Source organism: Numenius arquata, chromosome 29, assembly GCF_964106895.1.
Source record: "Numenius arquata chromosome 29, bNumArq3.hap1.1, whole genome shotgun sequence".
Taxonomy (NCBI): domain Eukaryota; kingdom Metazoa; phylum Chordata; class Aves; order Charadriiformes; family Scolopacidae; genus Numenius; species Numenius arquata.
The window spans coordinates 399510-419487 of record NC_133604.1 but is presented as its reverse complement, the minus strand read 5'-3'; the positions used below and the strand labels follow the sequence as shown (position 1 = coordinate 419487).

Below are 19978 nucleotides of genomic sequence, written 5' to 3'. Positions count from 1 at the left end.
GGGATGTTATTGCCCTTTGCAGGGATTCTGTTGCACTTTTCATGGATATTGTTGTCCTTTACAGGGATGTTATTGTCCCTTCCAGTGAAATTATTGCCCTTTTCAGGGATGTTAATGCCCCTTTCAGGGATGTTATTGCCCTTTGCAGGATGTTATTGCCCTTTGCAAGGATATTATTGCTCCTTTAAGGGATATTATTGCCCCTTTGCAGGATGTTATTGCCCTTTTTAGGGATATTATTGCCCCTTTATGGGATATTATTGCCCCTTTCAGGGATGTTATTGTCCCTTTATGGGATATTATTGCCCCTTTCATGGATATTATTGCCCTTTGCAAGGATGTTATTGCCCCTTTCAGGGATATTATTTCCCCTTTCATGGGTATTATTGCCCTTTGCAGGGTTGTTATTGCCCCTTTCAGGGATTTTATTGCCCTTTTTAGGAATATTATTGCCCTTTGCAGGGATTCTATTGCACTTTTCATGGATATTATTGCCCTTTACAGGGATGTTATTGCCCCTTTCAGGGATATTATTGCCCTTTGCAGGATGTTATTGCCCTTTGCAAGGATATTCTTGCTGTTTTCAGGGATGTTATTGCCCTTTGCAGGATATTATTGCCCCTTTATGGGATATTATTGCCCCTTTCAGGGATATTATTGTCCTTTTCAGGGGTGTTATTGCCCTTTTACAGATTATTATCGCCCTTTGCAGGGATGTTGTTACCCCTTTCAGGGATATTATTGTCCTTTGCAGGATGTTATTGCCCTTTGCAAGAATATTATTGCCCTCTTCTGGGATACTATTGCCCCTTTCAGGGATGTTATTGCCCCTTTCAGAGATGTTATTGCCCTTTTTAGGGATATTATTGCCCCTTTCAGGGATTTTTTTGCCCTTTTCAGGGATATTATTGCCCTTTCAGGGATATTATTGCCCTTTGCAAGGATGTTATTGCCCCCTTCTGGGATATTATTGCCCCTTTCAGGGATGTTATTGCCCCTTTCAGGGATGTTACTGCCCTTTTTAGGGATATTATTGCCCCTTTCAGGGATTTTATTGCCCTTTTCGGGGATATTATTGCCCTTTCAGGGATATTATTGCCCTTTGCAGGATGTTATTGCCCTTTGCAAGGATGTTATTGCCCCCTTCTGGGATATTATTGCCCCTTTCAGGGATTTTATTGCCCCTTTCAGGGATGTTACTGCCCTTTTTAGGGATATTATTGCCCCTTTCAGGGATTTTATTGCCCTTTTTGGGGATATTATTGCCCTTTCAGGGATATTATTGCCCTTTTTAGGGATATTATTGCCCTTTCAGGGATTTTAGTGCCCTTTTTGGGGATATTATTGACCCTTTGCAGGGATGTTTTGCCTTTTTCCAGCTCTGGTGGTGCTGGGATAAATCTGTGCCTCCAAGAGAGGCTTTTTAACCCGGGCTGGGATGGATGGGGGTGGCTAATTCCGAGGTCCGGTGTTTGCGGTGGCGTTTGGTGCCCCGTTTTGTTGGCAAACTCCGAGAAAACCCAACCCGTACGTTAAATTTCGGGTACCAGAGCCTTTGGGGGCAGCTGGAAATTCAGCTCCGGTTCCCAAAGCTCTTTGGGCAGCGCCGAGGGAGGATTCGGCGGTGAGGACGGGGATGCTCCTGAGTCGTTCCCTCTCCCCACGAGCCCGGGGTGCTCCTGCTCCTGGAGGCTTTCGGGGGAGCGCGGGAGCAGGCAGAATTCTCCGGGAATTGTACGGGAAAGGTCAAAACCGTTGTTTTTTGCTTATCTCTTGGGTGAACCTCGTGTGGGGGGAGACGGAGCTCGAAGCAGCCGGAGGAGGGAGTCGTGCGGCGGCGGGGGGACGGTGTTTTGGCTAAAAATCCCAGGAATAAGCAGATAAAAGGGTTTGGGCACGGATTCTCCGAGGTCGCGGTGCTCAAAGCGAGGCCTTTTGGCTTGATTATCCGGGAGGCGAATATTAAATTTAACATCCCCTGAATACGATAATGAGCTTCGTGAAGAACACGTTAAACGTATACGACTATAGGGCTCGACTCTCCGCCCAAATCCCGTTAAACGTCGCCCCAGAGAAGGGAACGGAGAAGATTGAGGCATAAAGGACGCGGAGGAAGGTGTCTCGGAGGGAGAGAAGAGACGAGAGACCTGGAAGAGGCAGCCGAGGGGCTCTGCTCCTCTTCCTCCCCCGGGACGGGGACGGTTTCTCGGTGAGGAACACCCGGGACAACATTTCTTTTTTTCCTGGCTCTGTCATCATATATTGGCGCTACGGTACCCACCCCGTTTGTCGGCGGCGATTCCCAATCCGTTTTATCTCCCGCTTCAATAAATTCATCCGGTTTTCCACTTTGCCGAACTGGGGGAGTCCTTGGCAGGGCTCGGGAACGGGCAAACGTCGAACTCTCTCAGCCGGAGTCCTCGGAGGGGCTGGGGCAGACGAACCTCAGAATTCCACTCAGAACGTGGCAGCTGGGCTCCGGGACGGCTCTGCTTTTCCTTTCCCTAAAAAACCCTACAGTTCTGGGTTTTCTTTCCCTAAAAAACCCTACAGTTCTGGGTTTTCTCTCCCTAAAAAGTCCTATAGTTCTGATTTTCCTTTCCCTAAAAAACCTTACAGCTCTGGGTTTTCTTTCCCTAAAAAACCTATGGCTCTGTTTTTTTCTTGTTTTCTTTCCCTAAAAACCCCACAGCTCTCGTTTTCCTTTCCCTAAAAAAAAAACCCTACAGCTCTGGGTTTTCTTTCCCTAAAAAATCCTATAGCTCTGATTTTCTTCCCCCTACTAAAAACTCACAGCTCTGGGTTTTCTCTCCCTAAAAAACCCCATAGCTCTGGTTTGTTTTTTTTTTTTGTTTCCCTAAAAAATCCCACAGCTCTGGTTTTCCTTTCCCTAAAAAAACCCCTACAGCTCTGGGTTTCTCCCTAAAAAATCCTATAGCTCTGATTTGCCTTTCCCTAATAAAAATCCACAGCTCTGGGTTTTCTCTCCCTAAAAAATCCTATAGCTCTGTTTTTTCTTTCCCTAAAAACCCCACAGCTCTGGGATTTTCTTTCCCTAAAAACCCTATAGATCTGGTTTTTGGGGTTTTTTTTTTTTTTTCTTTTCCCTAAAAAACCCCACAGCTCTGGTTTTTCTTTCCCCACAGCCTGAACCCGGAGCCCTGCAGCCCATCCGGAGGAGCAGGACGCAGCCGCCAGCCCCGTCTCCTGCCCGGGAGGGTCTTTTCACCCCAGAGCAAACAGTGAGTGAGTACCGGGGGCTGCCTCCCCTCCCCACACCGCCCCATAGATCCCCCCCCGACCTCCGTGATCCCACGGGATTCCAGCTACACGCAGCGACCCCCATGCTCCCCAGCCATCCCAATGGGTGGTTTTGGGTCATGGATGTGCCCTTGGCGGGGGGGCAGGAAGGGTCGCCCCCACCCTCAGCAGCCCCTTGGCCATCCCTTCTCTTCCACCGTGCCCTCTCCTGCCGGTTTGGGATCCCAGTTTGGGCTCAACTCCCCGCTCTAACGAAGACCCCTGTGTGATGGGCACGGGGGAGGGATCCCTGGGGCAGGGACGGTGCCGGGGACGAGAGGAAGCAGCTTTCCCACCTCCCCCAGTCCCAGGTGTGGGAAAAAGCCAGGGAATGGCTCCTCCTTGGCAAACCCCCAAGGGCTGCTCTGCTCGTGCCGGGATCTGGCGTGGTCCGGCCACGCAGAGGGACGATAAAACGATAATTAGGAGCTCCCTGGAGCGAATCCATGACGTCCCGCGGGGTGAGCCCAGCAGGACCTGGCTCAGAGTTCCCCCCGCTGCCCCCCAACAGCCCTCCCCGATGCGGGGTTCTCTCCTGAGAGGTTCAGAAAACTCCTCTGGAGCGTTTTCCTTCCCTTTCCTCGCTCTCCTGGCAGCGGGACGCTTTGTACCTTCCTTTTGCCGGTTTTCCGGCCCCTCGCGGGCGGCACAGATACCCCTTTGCTCTTTGCCGGGCTCTGGCTGCCGGAGAACTCATTAATTTTTAATAACGCCAGCTGCCTGCGGAAGCCACCGGCTCGTCCCCCGCTCTCTTCTCCGTTGTACCAGAATAAATTGTTAATTAAACGCCGCGCCGGCGTCCCAAGGTGTTCGGCTGCTCTGAAGCTAAAGCCGGGCTTCAAAATTTACGGAGATCGGTCACCGGCTGCTCTAAAAGTCCTCAAAAGCTGGCAAAGGGGCTGGTTCTGGGTCCCCCCTGGGTTTCGGGGTTGAGCTGAGGAAACTGCAAGTTTCACCCTCAGTAACCCTCAGTGAGTTTGCGGATGACACCAAACTTAGGTGGGAGTGTTGATCTGCTTGAGGCTCGGCAGGCTCTACAGAGGGACCTGGAGAGGTTGGATCGATGGGCCAAGGCCAATGGGATGAGGTTCAATAAGGCCAAGTGCCGGGTCCTGCATTTGGGTCACAACAACCCCATGGATGCTACAGGCTTGGGGAAGAGCGGCTGGAAAGCTGCCCGGCAGAAAAGGACCTGGGGGTGTTGGTGGCCAGCCGGCTGAACGTGAGCCAGCAGTGTGCCCAGGTGGCCAAGGTGGCCAACGGACGGCATCCTGGCCTGTGTCAAGAACAGCGTGGCCAGCAGGAGCAGGGCAGTGATGGTGCCACCTGGAGTGCTGTGTTCAGTTCTGGGCCCCTCGCTACGAGAAGGACATTGAGGTGCCGGAGCGTGTCCAGAGGAGAGCCACCAAGCTGGTGAGGGGTCTGGAGAACAAGTCATAGGAGGAGAGGCTGAGGGAACTCTTTGGAGAAGAGGAGGTTGAGGGGAGACCTCATTGCCCTCTACAACTCATAGATTCATAGATCGGTCCGGGCCGGAAGGGACCTCCAAAGGTCATCTAGATGACCTTTGGAGGTCCCTTCCGGCCCGGACCGATCTATGAATCTATGAATCTAGTCCGACCCCCCCGCAGTCAGCAGGGACACCCCCAACTAGACGAGGTCGTCCAGGGCCTCGTTGAGCTTCACCTTGAATATCTCAAGGGAAGGGGCCTCAACCACCTCCCTGGGCAACCCGTTCCAGTGTCCCACCACCCTCAGAGGAAAGAACTTTTTCCCAATATCCAATCTAAATCTCCCCTTCTCCAACTAAACTCCCTGGAAGGAGGGTGTAGAGAGGTGGGTGTCGGCCTCTTCTCCCGAGGGAATAACGACAGGAGCAGAGGGAATGGTGTGAAGTTGGGGCAGGGGAGGTTTAGATTGGATCTTGGGAAGAAGGACTTTCCTGAGAGGGTGGTCGGGCACTGGAACAGCCTGCCCAGGGAGGTGGGGGAGTCGCCATCCCTGGAGTGATTTGAGGAACGTGTAGAGGTGGCACTTCAGGCCACGCTCCAGTGCCCGAGATGGTTGGGTTGCGTCTCTTTGGGTGTGGGTGTGGGTGTGGGGGTGTTTGGGTTGGTTTGGGTTTGGTGTTTGATGTTCTGGTTTGGGTTTTTTTTTTTGGGGGGGGGGGGGGGGAGGTGGTATGGTTTTTTTGGGGTTTTTTTTTTTGGTTTTTTTTTTTGTTGGTTGGACTTGATGATCTCAAAGGTCCCTTCCAACCAAGAAGATTCTGTGATTCTGTGAAAGCGGGGGGGGGGGGGGGGGGGCAGAGCCGTGGCCAGCGGCTGGTGGAAGCAAGTAGCCCGTCCTCCGGGCTCCGGCTCGGGATACACTCGGTGGCCCCTGCAGGAGACCGGTGGCTTCGGAGACGCGGAGAAATGATAAAGGGCTCCTAAAACGGCGCCGGGGGGATGTTTCCCCCGTCCTGGAAGTGCCTCCTGGGCTGAGGGTGGATGTGTCATGGCAGGGGACGCCCAAGCTGCTCCAGATTCCCTGGCAGAAGGAAAAACCCATGGATGAGATGCACTAACAAGAGTTTGGGGCTGAAATTCTCTTTTTGGATGAGTCCTGAGCCCGGGGAGGCTCGGATTTGCAGAGCTTGCCCAGGGCTGAGCTGGCTGGTCCCTGTGACCTCCCTGGTGGGACAGGGACAGGATGGGGCCCAGCACGGGGCTGGTGGCCCCCAGGGCTGGAGGTGACAGGACAAGAGGGAACGGGCACAAACTGGGACATAAGAAGTTGGGACATAAGAAGTTCTACCTAAATATGAGGAGGAACTTCTTCACTTTGAGGGTGGCAGAGCCCTGGAAGAGGCTGCCCAGAGAGGTGGTGGGGTCTCCATCTCTGGAGACATTCCAAACCCCCCCTGGATTAATCCCACTTGCTCTGGGTGGGACCTGCTCTGGCCGGGGGTTGGGGGAGATGATCTCCAGAGGTCCCTTCCCACCCCATATTGTTCTGGGATTCTGTGACCAGCGTTTTGGGACACCTCGGGGCAAGCTGAGGTCTGGCTGCATCTACCAGAGCATCAAGGTGCCCTGGGCTCCTGAGCAGTTTCCCAAACAAGGAGACCTTGGCACACGCCTGGAGTGATTGTGAACGTCACCCCCGGGCCACCCTGAACGGACATCCCCGAGATGTCCCTAAGAAAAAATTCCTAAGCCTCTTGTAAAGGCAATTCCGCTTCTGGAAGGCGGCGAGGGGGGACAATACGTGACCAAATGAGTTACCCAAGGGTGTTGGAAGAGGAAGAGTTGGCTTCCAACAGGTGGGACCAGCCCCTTCCCTCCATCACGGGCTCGTCTCAGCAGCTTCATGAAGTGTCCCCAGCAGTTTAGGTCCCCTCGGGAAAGAGCAGGTTGACTCTCCTCGCCGTCGAGGGCTTGGGAGGGCTGCCCAGTGTCACACGGAGACCTTGAGGACCCTCTCTGGGCAGTTTCATGTGGGTTTTTGCCTGGTTTTTAGGGTTTTTAAAGCAGCTTTAGGAGTTGCCTCCTCATCTCCCAACGGGAGAGGAGAAGGGGAAAGGCTTGGCCCTTGGAATCACCCTTCCCGTGCTCTGCTGCTTGTAGATTTGATGCTCGCCCGATAAATTACGCTGCCCCACGTCCGTGGCCTCTTTGCCGAGAGGACGGGAAGTGGTGGGGGTACCCCAGATGCCAAAGCCCCCCCTGGAGAGGAGCGGTGTGGGGCAGGAGGGCATTAGGAAGCTCTGCGCTGCCCCGAATCCCCAGCATGGGGGCGGGGGGAGAGGTGGGTGGTGGAGCCAGAGGGGAACAGGGGGGTGACCAGCTTTGGTCAAACCAGCGTGTGACCCCCGCCCCGAGCCACTCGCTGGGGTGGTGACGGACCCTCTCCTGTCCCCCGTTTGCAGCATGTGGAAGGTCTGAGCCCTCTCCCACCTTCGCCGGGACACCATGGACACGGAAGCCGTGCAGCCCCAGGAGGCTCCACTGACGGTCAACGAGCAGGTACGGCCATCACCGGCTCCCTCCCCACCCTACAGCACCCCACAACCCAGAGGGGGGCCCAAGAGTGGGGAGCTGGGGTTCAGCAACAGCCCGAGCCCCACTGCATGGGGTGAAACCCCCACCTTGTGCCTGCCCCATGCTCGCAACCAGCCCGTTTGCCCCCAGGCTTGGGCATGGAGATGTTCAGCTCCGTCTTTTGGAGCTTGGTGGCCTCATCTCGGGTGGTTTTTAATCCATCTTTTGGAGCTTGGTGGCCTCATCTCGGGTGGTTTTTAATCCATCTTTTGGAGCTTGGTGGCCTCATCTCGGGTGGTTTTTAATCCATCTTTTGGAGCTTGGTGGCCTCATCTCGGGTGGTTTTTAATCCATCTTTTGGAGCTTGGTGGCCTCATCTCGGGTGGTTTTTAATCCATCTTTTGGAGCTTGGTGGCCTCATCTCGGGTGGTTTTTAACGATGAAGAGGAGGCACGAGGTCCCTGTCCCGGCGAGGTGGTGGGTGCTGTTTGCGGGAGACCTTTGCTACGGGGTTTGGTTGCCAGCTGGAGAGCTGGAGGAGGAGGAGCTGGTACCTCTGCTCCCTATGTGTCCCCAAGGGATGTCACACAGGGGAAATCCTGTCGTGATCCAGAGGGTTCACCCGACCCTGGGGCTGTAGATCAGAGCTCGCTCTAGAGCTGCCGATACGGTGCTGCCAACTTTGCCAGGGCCACCGTGGCCACCAACAGCCATCTCTTACCTGCTGGGGATGTCACCCACCAACACAGGTGGAGCTGGGCTTATCAGAGCCCAGAAACTCCTGATTAATTAAGGCAGCGAGGGGCTGGAGGGGCTGCCACCCCCCCTGTCCTACCCCTCTTGGAGGGGACAGCGTGGGCTCTGCTTGGTTTGTTTTAAGGGTCACCCCAAGACACGTCCCGTGGGGCAGGGGGAGCTGCTTCACCCTGCCCTGGGGTGCGTGACCCCCAGGGGACACCCCCGTGGGGTTGTGGGGTCGGATGCCTGGAGCTGATGGATGTTTTTGGGGTATATTTGCAGGTTATTGTCATGTCCGGTCACGAAACCATCCGGGTGCTGGAGGTCGGCGTGGATGCTCCGCTCCCGGCCGAGGAGGACCGGAAAGCCCCGGAGATGCCATCAGGGGAGGTAGCACGGGGCTCCCCGGGAGAAACTGGCCCCCCGGGCACAGAGGACGTCCCACCCAGCACCCAGAGCTCCTGCAGCGGGGAGAAAGCCGGTGAGACACCTTCCTTCCCCGGAACTCATTCCCTGGCCCTGCTCCCTCCATCCCTGGAAGCCAAGTTGGAGTCTGGACCGCTGGGTCGGAGCCAAGAGGATGAGCTGTGCCCATCCTCAGTCTCACACCCCGCTCCGGAGCATCCCCCTCCCCAGTTTAGGAGTCAGCAAAACCAGTTCCTTCTGTGGGAGGTGATGGGGAAGAGCGTCCTGCCTCGAGGACAGCCCTCAAACACGTGCAGGACACTCATCCATGGGATGTTTTTCCAGGGAGCTCGGTTTTCCTGCAGCCTCATAGAGCGGGGGCTTGGGATTCCTCTCCCCCTCGCCCCCAGGGTGCTGAGCTGGGTGCATCCCTTTTTCCACGGGAATGCAGCTCTGGAAAAAACCTTTGGGAAGATCCCGCTTTATTCCTCGCTGCTTTTAAAAGCCTTTCGGGGAAATCCCGCTTTATTCCTCGCTGCTTTTTGGCCACCGGCCCCATCCTCCTGCCCATCCATCCCGAATCCAACTCCAAGCGCCCCTCTCCCGTCCCCTCTCCCGTCCCCTCTCCTGTTCCCTCTTCCGTTCCCTCTTCCATCCCCTCTCCTGTCCCCTCTCCTGTCCCCTTTCCCATCCTCTCTCCCATCCCCTCTCCCATCCCCTTTCCCATCCCCTCTTCTATCCCCTCTCCCATCCCCTCTCCTGTCCCCTTTCCCATCCTCTCTCCCATCCCCTCTCCCATCCCCTTTCCCATCCCCTTTCCCATCCCCTCTCCCGTCCCCTCTCCTGTTCCCTCTTCCGTTCCCTCTTCCATCCCCTCTCCTGTCCCCTCTCCTGTCCCCTTTCCCATCCTCTCTCCCATCCCCTCTCCCATCCCCTTTCCCATCCCCTCTTCTATCCCCTCTCCCATCCCCTCTCCTGTCCCCTTTCCCATCCTCTCTCCCATCCCCTCTCCCATCCCCTTTCCCATCCCCTTTCCCATCCCCTCTTCCATCCCCTCTCCTGTCCCCTCTCCCATTCCCTCTCCTGTCCCCTCTTCCATCCCCTTTCCCATCCTCTCTTCCATCCCCTCTCCTGTCCCCTTTCCCATCCCCTCTCCTGTCCCCTCTCCCGTCCCCTTTCCCATTCCCTCTCCTGTTCCCTCTCCCATTCCCTCTCCCGTCCCCTCTTGTGTTTTATTTATTAATAGGAGACTTTTCTCTGCGGGTCACCTCCGTGACACAGGGCACAGCCGGATCCTCCTGCTTTTGCCCAAAGAAAAGGGGCAGGATCCTGGCTCCTTTGGGGGCCGGTCAGTAAGAGGAGGAGGAGGAGGAGGAGGAGGAGGAGGCGAGTGTCCCTTGGGGGGAGAATACTCCGGGGGATGCTATGATCCTGCTGCCGTAGGGAGGGGAGGAAAATCTCGTCAGGAGACGGAAAACCCACGGGAGTGGCCCGGAGCACGGTCTCTGGGATTTGGGAAGCGCTGGGTGTTACCTCTGCTTGGGGTTCAGTGGGAAATTTTTAAAAACAAAATCATTCAAAAAAGGCTTTTTTTTTTTAAGTCTTCCAGACCTGTAGTTATTTCTGGGCGAGGAACCAAACCCGAGAAACGTCTGGCTCTGGAAAAAAAAAAAAAAAAAAAAAAAAAAAAGCTGAAAAAAAGTATTTATTTGGTAAAAGTTGGGTGGGGTTTTTTGCCAAAGGCAGGAAAAGGGCGGGTTTTTTTACAAAAACAGAAGAGGATTTAAGTGGATTTTATCCTCGGGGGTTGCCGTTATTAGAAGTGGAGGAGAATAAATACAAGGGGCTGCTCCAAACCCAAGTAATTAATTTTGCCCGTAATAAATAGGGATCAGGAGCAAGGTTTCCCCTTGCTCGGATGGTCAGGAGAACTAGGAAATTGGAATATACTGTGAATTTTGGGAGGGGGGAGAGGTCGAAGGACACCCCACGGAGCTCAGCCCGCAGGGAGCCCCCCCCCCCCCCTCTTCTGCCAGGTGACCTTGGTCCTTTCTTCGGGGGGATTGACTGGGGGGGGGGCGACACCGTTTTAATTACTGCTAATTGGGGAAGGGAGGAAAATACCTCCCGCTGGATCCGGTGGCCCCAGGGAGGCGCCCGCAGCCCAGCAAAGCGCTGGCGACGCGGCTGCTGCTTTTTATCCCCGGACCCCCCCCACCCCCCCATTTCCCACGCTTAGTCCCCCCCCAAAATCACCCAAATTCTCCCTCCTTTTGCCTCCTCCCTAAACCAGCCCCCTGCGTCCCATGAGGTGGGCACTGACCCCACTTTGGGGGGGTCCTGCCCCCCGAGGATGTCCCGTGAGGGTTTCACGCCGGCTCCGTGGGGCTGCACCTCCTCGGGGACCCCCGTAATTGGGGTGCCCCCCACTCTCACCCCCCATCCTTTGCCGCTATGGCTCCCCCCCCCCCGGCAGCATCTCTCCAACCCCCTCTCCCTCTGCCCTTTTCCCAGGCAAAGCCAAAGCGGCCACCGGAGCGTCCCCCAGCGCCGTCCCCCCCCTCGGCACCTTGGGCCACCCCACTAGCCAACAGCCCCAGACGGTGGCCCCGCTGGCCGTGCAGGCCACCCCACAGGTAACTACCCCCCCGGCCAACGGAGCGGGATGGGAGAGGGGGGGGCCAGGGATGGGGTGGAAGGGAGGGGACGTGGTAAGGGGTGGGGGACACGTTCTGGGGAGACACACACCCCACACCCCCCCCCACCCCGGGGAGGCGTCCGCTTGCCGTAGGCAGAGCCCGAGGGCAGGGGGGGGGGCTCGTGGCGCGGGGTGTAGGACCTACACCCCGAACCAAGGGGCTTTCCCTCTGCTTGGCGCCCTCCCCAAGGGCCTCGCGCCCCCGAGGTGCTGCCAGAGAGAGTCCTTATTGGGAGGCGGGGGGGTTTGTGAGACTTGGGGATGGGGGGGGGGGGGTGATCCCCCCCCACACACACACACATCTCCCCACGGAGAGGGGGCTCCGCAGAGCTGGGCACCCAGCTGCAGATAGGGGAGGGACCCCCGGGTCTATGCGCGCCCCCCCCCCCCCTTTTTTACACAAAGACTTATGCTCCGCTGATGCTGTTGTGCAGTGGCGTTGATTTTTGTTCTTTTTTAAATCTTGTTTACTTTTGCAGGTCTTGACTCAGGAAAACTTAGCAACAGTTGTGACAGGAGTAATGGTTCCCGCAGGGACAGTTACTCAACCTCTTCTTATCCCCATCAGTATTGCAGGTCAAGTGGCAGGTCAGCAGGGGCTGGCTGTGTGGACATTTCCTACAGCAACGGTCGCTGCCCTTCCCGGATTGACGGCTCCTTCTCCTACAGGGGGAATTTTCAAACCGCCCATAGCCAATCTGCAAGGTAACCGGCTGCTCTTCGCCTTCGCAGCCTCCTTAATTCATCCTCCTCATCCTCCTCCTCCCTTTCCCCTTCCCTCCTCCCCCCCTCCTCCCCTCAATTTGTGCCGAAGCCAGGCCCTTCTCTGCAGGAAGGGTCTGAAACGGCCAGAAATTTGAGGAGAGAGGGGGGGGGGGGAGGTTTGGTTTGTGGGAGAAGAGGAAAGCGGGATGAGGATGGGGAAAGGGAGGAAGGCAGCACACGGGGATGGGGTGTGAGGTCCAGGTGGGATTTGGGGCTCTGGGGTTGGCACCCCATTTCAATGGGGTGTGAGAGCAAGGGGGGGGTCAGTACCCCCCCACCCCGGCGGTGGCCAGGGCAGGATTTATGCCTTTCCCTAAAAGAGAGAATCCTCTCTCGAGCTCCCACGGGGGACGGAGCCTGTCCCGGGGGCGATACGTGGACAAGGGAGGTGATGGGGACCCCAGAGGTGACCCCCACCCTCTTTGATGGCAGCAGCACCTGGTTTGGGGTGTCCCCAGCACCCCAGCAGGGCAGGATGGGTCCTGCTGCCACGGGGAGGGGGGGCTCAGCCCCCACGGAGGGGAAGCTGAGAGGACCTTTGGCTGCCGTGCCACGACCTTCTGGAGATGAATCACCTGGTGATTTGGTTCCCTTTGGGAGGGGACAGTGAGCAGGGGGGTGGGGGGGGGGTGGGGTGAGGGGACACCCCGAGCTCGGGGTCCCCCCCATGTCCCCGTCACACCCGCCCCGCCAGGCTCACGCTCTCTCCCGTCTCTTTGCTCCGCAGCCGCCGCCGTGCTGAACACCACCATCCAAGCGCCGCTGCAGCCCCCCCAGCCCCTGCAGGCTGCCGTCCAGCCCCGGCCCCCCCTCCAGCCCCCCGGCGTCTTCCCCGCGGCATCCAGCCAGCCCCCCATCCTGCCACAGCCCCCCGCAGCGCCCACGCCGCCCGTGGCCAAGCCTTTAGAGACGCAGACCCAGATCACCGTCCAACCGGCCGGATTTGCCTTTAACCCTGGCATAGTAAGGAGCCCGGGCAGCTCGCGGCTTGGAGATGGGCGAGTTGGGCAACCGGTTTCCCTTTCCTCCGGTGGCCACGGAGAGATGCGAGAAGCCCTGTTTCTCCGCCCCCCCCCCCCCCCGCCCCCCGCCCCGGGGACGAAGCTCCTCCGGTTCTGCCCGTCGTCTCCCCCGGGGGGGGGATGATGCCAGATCCCAGCCTCAGTTTCCCCGGCGAAGGAGGAACGGCCGAGCAGGAAGCTTAAAAAAAAAAAAACCCCTAAAATACGGATTTAAGGACATCGAGGGACCGCGTCCCGCGGCGGCGACGAGGAGGCAGGAGTCACCCTGCCGCGGGGAAGGGGGTGGCCGGCCGTGCACGGTGGAGGCGGGGGGGGGACGGGACGGGACACGACACACGCGGTGGCCCCCCGGGGTGCCAGCCGGGTCTCTGACCCCCGGCTCTCGGTTCTCCGCAGATCAGCGCGGCTTCTCTGGGGGGTCAAACCCAACTCCTGGGCTCTTTGGCGGCCGCCCCCGTCATCGCCAACACCATCTCCAGCGTGCAGGGCATCACGGGCCAGATCCTCACCAACGCCCAGGGCCAGGTACCGCTGCCGGGGGGGGGACACACACGGACACACACACACACACACACACAACCTGTCCTTGCAAACCCACCACCGGCACCCCCCTCCCCCCCCCCCACCCCGACCCCGGCCAGGGGGTTGTTTTTCCCGGGGAGAGGAGGGGATGGATGCATCCAGCGTGTGTCCCCCCCCCCACCCCAGCCCTGGGAAAGGGGTGTTTGCAGGATGCCACCCCCCCCCCCAGCCCTGGTTTTCCCCTTCCCCCTCGCCCAGGTGATCGGGACCCTGCCGTGGGTGGTGAACCCCCCCGGGATGGCGGCCACCAGCCCTGTCCCGGCCGCGCTGCCGGCCCAGAACCTGCAGGTACAGACGGTGACGCCCCAACTGCTGCTCAATGCCCAGGGCCAGGTCATCGCCACGTTGGCCGGCAGCGCCATCCCGGCGGCCGCCATCAAGAAAACCGCCACCCCCGACCCCCCCGCCAAGAACGAGGTGAGCCGCGGGCACCGGGCTGGTGGCCTCGTGGCCAAAGGGCTGGCCATGTCCCCTGCTGCGTGCCTGCGGGAGCAGCTGAGCACCTTTGGGACGCGCCTGCCGTGTTTTGGGACCTGGCCACGGTGCTTTGGGGACACGTGAGCGCCTTTGGGACCCGGCCGTGTGGTTTTGGGACCCAGATGTGTGGCTTTGGGACCCGGCCACGGTGCTTTGGGGACACGTGAGCGCCTTTGGGACCCAGCCGTGTGGCTTTGGGACCTGGCCACGTTGCTTTAGGAGGACGTGAGCATCCTTGGGGCCCAGGTGTGTGGCTTTGGGACCCCAAGATGTGGCTTTGGGACCCACCCACGTTGCTTTTGGGGCGTGTGAGCATCTTTGGACCCAGCCATGTGGCTTTGGGACCCCAACGTGTGGCTTTGGGAGCATGTGAGCACCTTTGGGATCCAGCCACGGGGCTTTGGGGGCACGTGAGCGTCTTTGGAACCCGGCTGTGTGACCTTGGGACCCGGCCACGTTGCTTTAGGAGGACATGAGCACCTTTGGGACCCAAGTGTGTGGCTTGTGAGCACCTTTGGGACCCAGCCATGTGGCTTTGGGACCTGGCCACGTTGCTTTAGGAGGACATGAGCACCTTTGGGACCCAGCCATGTGGCTTTGGGACCTGGCCACGTTACTTTAGGAGGACATGAGCATCCTTGGGGCACCTTTGGGACCCCAACATGTGGCTTTTGGGACCCAACCACGTTGCTGCGGGGGCGTGTGAGCATCTTTGGACCCAACCGTGTGGCTTTGGGACCCAGACACGTGGCCTTGGGACCCAGACACGTTGCTTTAGGAGGACCCAAGTGTGGGACCCATGTTCGGGACCCAAGTGTGTGGCTTGTGAGCACCTTTGGGACCCAGCCATGTGACTCTGGGATCCAACCTCATTGTTTTGGGAGCACATCAGCACCTTTGGGATGTGGCCACGTGGCTTTGGGACCCAACCACCTTACTTTGGGAGGACGTGAGTGTCTTTGGGACCCGGCCACATGGCTTTGGGAGTCCATGAGCATCTTTGGGACCTGGCCATGTGGCTTTGGGACCCAGCAATGTTGCTTTGGGACTTGGCCACAGGCTTTGGGAGCCCGTGGGCATTTTTGGGATGCAGCCACGTGGCTTTGGGAGCCCATGGGCATTTTTGGGACCCAACCACGTGGCTTTGGGAGCCCATGGGCGTCTTTGGGACCCAACCACGTGGCTTTGGGAGCCCAAGAGCATCTTTGGGACCCAACCACGTGGCTTTGGGAGCCCATGGGCATCTTTGGGACCCAACCACGTGGCTTTGGGAGCCCATGGGCGTCTTTGGGACCCAACCACGTGGCTTTGGGAGCCCATGGGTATCTTTGGGATTTGGCCACGTGGCTTTGGGACTTGGCCACAGGCTTTGGGAGCCCATGGGTGTCTTTGGGACCCAACCACGTGGCTTTGGGAGCCCATGGGCATTTTTGGGACCTGGCTGTGTGGCTTTGGGAGACCATGGGCATCTTGGGGATGTGACCCCTCCTGTCCCATGGGGCGTCCCACTCTCTGTGCCCACCAAATTTCCCAGCTGGGATGGGACGTGGCCAAGCCTCACCTGGGTGTGAGCAGAGGTGCTGGTCACCCCCAAACCTACGTGGTGGGACCCCCCAAACCCAGTAGAGAATTGTCACGGCCCCATTCCCAACATGGAGCTGGGTGGTTCCCGATGTCACCTCCCCCGTCCCAGCCTGTGTCACCTCCACCGTCAGCAAAAGGAAGGTGGTGGATGGAGCTGGTGGGGCAGGGAGGAGCTGTGGGGCTGGAAGAGGGGGACCCCCTGTTCTGGGGGTGCTGAACTCCCCCCCTCTGCCCCAGGTCCAGCCCATCCAGCCGGCCCCGGCGCTCTCCCAGCCCACCGTGGTGGTGGCAAACCCTGCCCCGGCGGCGAAGGCGTCCCCTGCGCCCGTCCCCATCACCTGCTCCGAGACCCCCACCGTCAGCCAACTGGTCTCCAGTGAGTCACGGCGGGGGTTACTGGGGGGTGCTGGGGACTGGGGTCCCCTGGGAAGAGAGATACCAGGGACTGAGATCCCCTGGGAAGAGATTTACTGGGGTGTAGGATCCCCTGGGATGGGGAGAGGGTGCTAGGGATATTGATGGGGATACTGGTGGGATACTGGAGTCTGGTATCCCCTGGGAAGAGGGATACTGGGGACTGGGATCCCCTGGGGTGGGGAGAGGGTGCTGGGGATACTGGTGAGGATACTGGTGGGATATCAGGGTCTGGTATCCTCTGGGAAGAGGGATACTGGGGACTGGGATCCCCTGGGATGGGGAGAGGATGCTGGAGATACTGGGGGGGGATACTGGGGAGGATACAGGGGGGATACCAGGGTCTGGAATCCCCTGGGAAGACAGGTACTGGGGACTGGGATCCCCTGGTAAGGGGAGAGGATGATGGGGATACTGGTGGGATACTGGAGTCTGGGATCCCCTGGGAAGAGGGATACTGGGGACTCGACTCCCCTGGGATGGAGAGAGGATGCTGGGGATACTGGGCTGGAATACCGGAAGGATGCTGGCAACTGGGATCCCATGGAATGGGGAGCGGATGCTGGGGATATTGAGGGGGATACTGGGAGGGATACTGGTGGGATACCAGGGTCTGGGTTCCCCTGGGAAGAGGGATACTGGGGACTGTGCTCCCCTGGGATGCTGGGGTTACTGAGGGAGGTGTTACTGGGAGGGATGCCGGGGACTGGGATCCCCTGGGATGGGGAGAGGATGTTGGGGATACTGGGGAGGGGGGTTACTGGGAGGGACGCCAGGGACTGGGATCCCCTGGGATGGGGAGAGGATGCTGGGGTTACTGGGGGTGGGTACAGGAGGGACGCCAAGGACTGGGATCCCCTGGGATGGGGAGAGGGAGCCGCACACCCGCACTCAGATCCTTAGGGATGACCGCCGGCCCCTCAGCCTTCGTTAGGGAGCCTAATGAAGGGGATGCTCGTTATGGGGGGGCGGGTGGTGAGGTGGCTCCGTGGCCGTTTCACTGCAGCCCCCCCCTCCCCGTATCCCTCCCCCGGCAGAGCCCCCGGCTCCCAACAGCAGCGCGGAGGAGGACGGGATAAACCTGGAGGAGATCCGGGAATTCGCCAAGAACTTCAAGATCCGGCGCTTGTCCCTGGGGCTGACGCAGACGCAGGTGGGACAGGCCCTGACGGCCACCGAGGGACCTGCCTACAGCCAGTCGGCCATCTGCAGGTACGGGGGGCCACCAACCCCCCCCCCCGGGGGCAACCGGGAAAGAGAGGGAAATTAGGGAACAGGAGGAAAAGTGGAGAGAGGGAGGAAAGCGGGAGAAAGGGAGGGGTACCGGGGAAAGGAAGGGAATTGGAGGAAAATTGGAGGAAGAGAGGGAAGTTGGGGAAAGGGAGGAAAAGTAGAGAAAGGGGGGAAATGGGGGAAAAATAGGAAAATTGGAGAAGGAAGGGAAAGTGGAAAAAAGGAGGAAAAGTAGAGAAAGGGGGGAAATTGGAGAAAAGAGGGGAAATTGGAGAAAGGGAGGAAAATTGGAGAAAAGGAAAATTAGGGGAAGGGAGGAAAATGGGAGAAAAGGAGGAAAATGGAGAAAAGAAGGAAAATTGGAGAAAAGGAAAATTAGGGAAAAGGAGGAAAATGGGTGAAAAGGAGGAAAAATGGAAAAAAGGAGGAAAATTGGAGAAAAGGAGGAAAAGTGGAGAGAAGGAGGGAAATTGGAGAAAAGGGAAATTACGGAGAGGGAGGAAAATGGAGAGAAGGAGAAAAAATGGAGAGAAGGAGGAAAATTGGAGAAAAGGGAAATTAGGAAGAGGAAAGAAAATTAGGGAAAAGGAGGAAAATTGGAGAAAAGGAGGGAAATTGGAAAAAAGGAAAATTAGGGAAAGGGAGGAAAATAGAGAAAAGGAGGAAAATAGAGAAAAGGAGGAAAAACGGAGAGAAGGAGGAAAATGGAGAGAGGGAGAATGTGGGAAAGGGAGAGAAATGGAGAAGAGGAAAATTGGAGAAAAGGAAAATTAGGGAAAAGGAGGAAAATCGAGAAAAGGAGGAAAAACGGAGAGAAGGAGGAAAATGGAGAGAGGGAGAATGTGGGAAAGGGAGAGAAATGGAGAAGAGGAAAATTGGAGAAAAGGAAAATTAGGGAAAAGGAGGAAAATGGGGGAAAAGGAGGAAAATGGGTGAAAAGGAGGAGTGAGTGGGGTCTCTCCCCGTGAAGCCCCTCGCCGCGGCGTCGCTCCCCGCCGTGGTCTCTCCGGGTGCCCCCAACCCTGTGGTGGCGTCTCCCCCCTGGTGTGTGTGTGTGTGTGTGTGTGTGTGTCGCGTCCCCCCACCCCAACCCCTTCCCTCCCTGAGTTTTTTCCGGGCGTAGGTTCGAAAAGTTGGACATCACCCCAAAAAGCGCCCAGAAACTGAAACCGGTGCTGGAGAAATGGTTGAGCGAAGCCGAGCTGCGTAACCGCGAAGGGCAACAAAACCTGATGGAGTTCGTCGGGGGGAACCTTCGAAAAAAAGGAAACGTCGTACCTCCTTCACCCCCCAGGCCATCGAAGCCCTCAACGCCTACTTCGAGAAGAACGCCTTGCCCACCGGCCAGGAGATCACCGAAATCGCCAAGGAGCTCAACTACGACCCGCGAAGTCGTCCGCGTCTGGTTCTGCAACCGTCGCCAGACCCTCAAAAACACCAGTAAACTCAACGTTTCCAAATCCCTAAAATTCCGGAGGGTGCGCGTGTGTGCGTGTGTGCGCGCGTGTGCGTGTGCGTGTGCGTGTGTGTTTTACCCCCCCCCCCCCCCCCCCTAAAACTGGGCAGCGGGGTTGGGGTTGCCCCCCCCACCCCCCCATTGCCCACCCCATCAGCACTTTGGCCATCGATTTTCTCCCCCCCCACCCCACACTTCCCAGCCCCCAATCCACTTCCAGCCCCCCCCACGGTGGGTGTTGGGGTGTCCCCCCCCCCCCCTCGCCCTTCACCCCCACCCCCCACCCCGTAGATGTGTCCGTGTGTCCCCTCTCGTCCCCCCTTTTCCCCCCCTTTCCCCTCTCGCATCACACATGACCTAAGCGTGTTCGCGTCGGGCGTCACGCCTGCCTCATGCCTCCTCCTGCCTGTGACGTGCGTGGTGACAGCGCCCCCCCTTCTCCCCCCCCCCCGCCTGCACGCCCCGATTGTCACCACCCCCCCCCCCCGCCCCCCCAAAAAGGAGTGATTTTCATTTTTTGGGCCCTTTTCCCGTCTTTCCGCGGTAGCATCGTGGCTCGTTAGGGGCGAGCCCCAATTTAATTTCACCCCCCCTCGCTTTGGTTTCACCCCCCCGAGGGGCCTTCTCGGTGCCACCCCCTCCCGGTGGCACCCCTGGGTGCTTGGGGACTTCGCCACCATCCCAAGAAGGGGGGTATTTTTCTGGGGGGGGGGGGCGAACCCCGTAACGGAGGCAGCACCCTCTTCCCGCCTCCCCCACCCTGAAGCCGGCGGGGTCAGGCGGGTTGGGGGGGGGCTCCATCCCACGTCCCCCCCCTGCCCCGAGCCTGGGGAGCGATGGGGAGAGGCAGCATCTGGAGGGGGGGCGGTTTGGGGGGGACGGGGAGGGGACGCCGGACACGGCAGACTGATGCACTTGATGTAGTGATGTGAAATAAACAGTATTTTTCTTTTTTCTTTTCCTTTTCCCTTTTTTCCGGGGGGGGGGGGGGGGGGGGGGTGGGGGGGGGGGGGGTTGGGGGTGGTCCCTACTCCCCCTCCTGGTCCCAGACCCTTGGGGGGACACGGAGGGAGGGCAGCTCTTGGCACCCGGGTTTTTAGGGAAAACCCCATCGTTCCCTCCACCCCCGCGGCAGCCCCGGGAGGGAGAAAAGCACCGCGACCCCCCCCCCCCAGCCCCCCCCCGCCCGCTGCCTGCTGAGACCCGCGCAACTCAGCGCACGCATGAGCCGGAGGCCGGGACTCGAACCCGCTACCCTCCGGGAAGCTCCGCAGGCACC

The 19978-nt window shown here is 58.6% G+C and overlaps 2 protein-coding genes across 2 annotated transcripts in view; one reads left to right on the top strand and one right to left on the bottom strand.

The window, feature by feature from the left end:
• The first annotated feature begins 7221 nt into the window (after positions 1-7221).
• Positions 7222-19262, top strand: POU6F1 (POU class 6 homeobox 1). The gene is given in 13 exon segments (XM_074164832.1): positions 7222-7310; positions 8346-8544; positions 10983-11104; positions 11646-11871; positions 12659-12894; positions 13350-13478; positions 13734-13952; positions 15834-15972; positions 17048-17222; positions 18367-18491; positions 18494-18627; positions 18629-18735; positions 19247-19262. Coding segments are annotated over 13 exon segments (1881 nt in total). The 5' UTR covers positions 7222-7256.
• Positions 19263-19726: 464 nt separating this feature from the next.
• The window catches only part of LOC141476216 (ATP-dependent 6-phosphofructokinase, muscle type-like), a 5818-nt gene continuing 5566 nt past the window's right edge, over positions 19727-19978 (bottom strand). The window contains exon 8 of the mRNA XM_074164831.1: positions 19727-19738. Within this exon, the coding sequence (XP_074020932.1) occupies positions 19727-19738 (12 nt within the window). The remainder of the gene's footprint in view (positions 19739-19978) is intronic.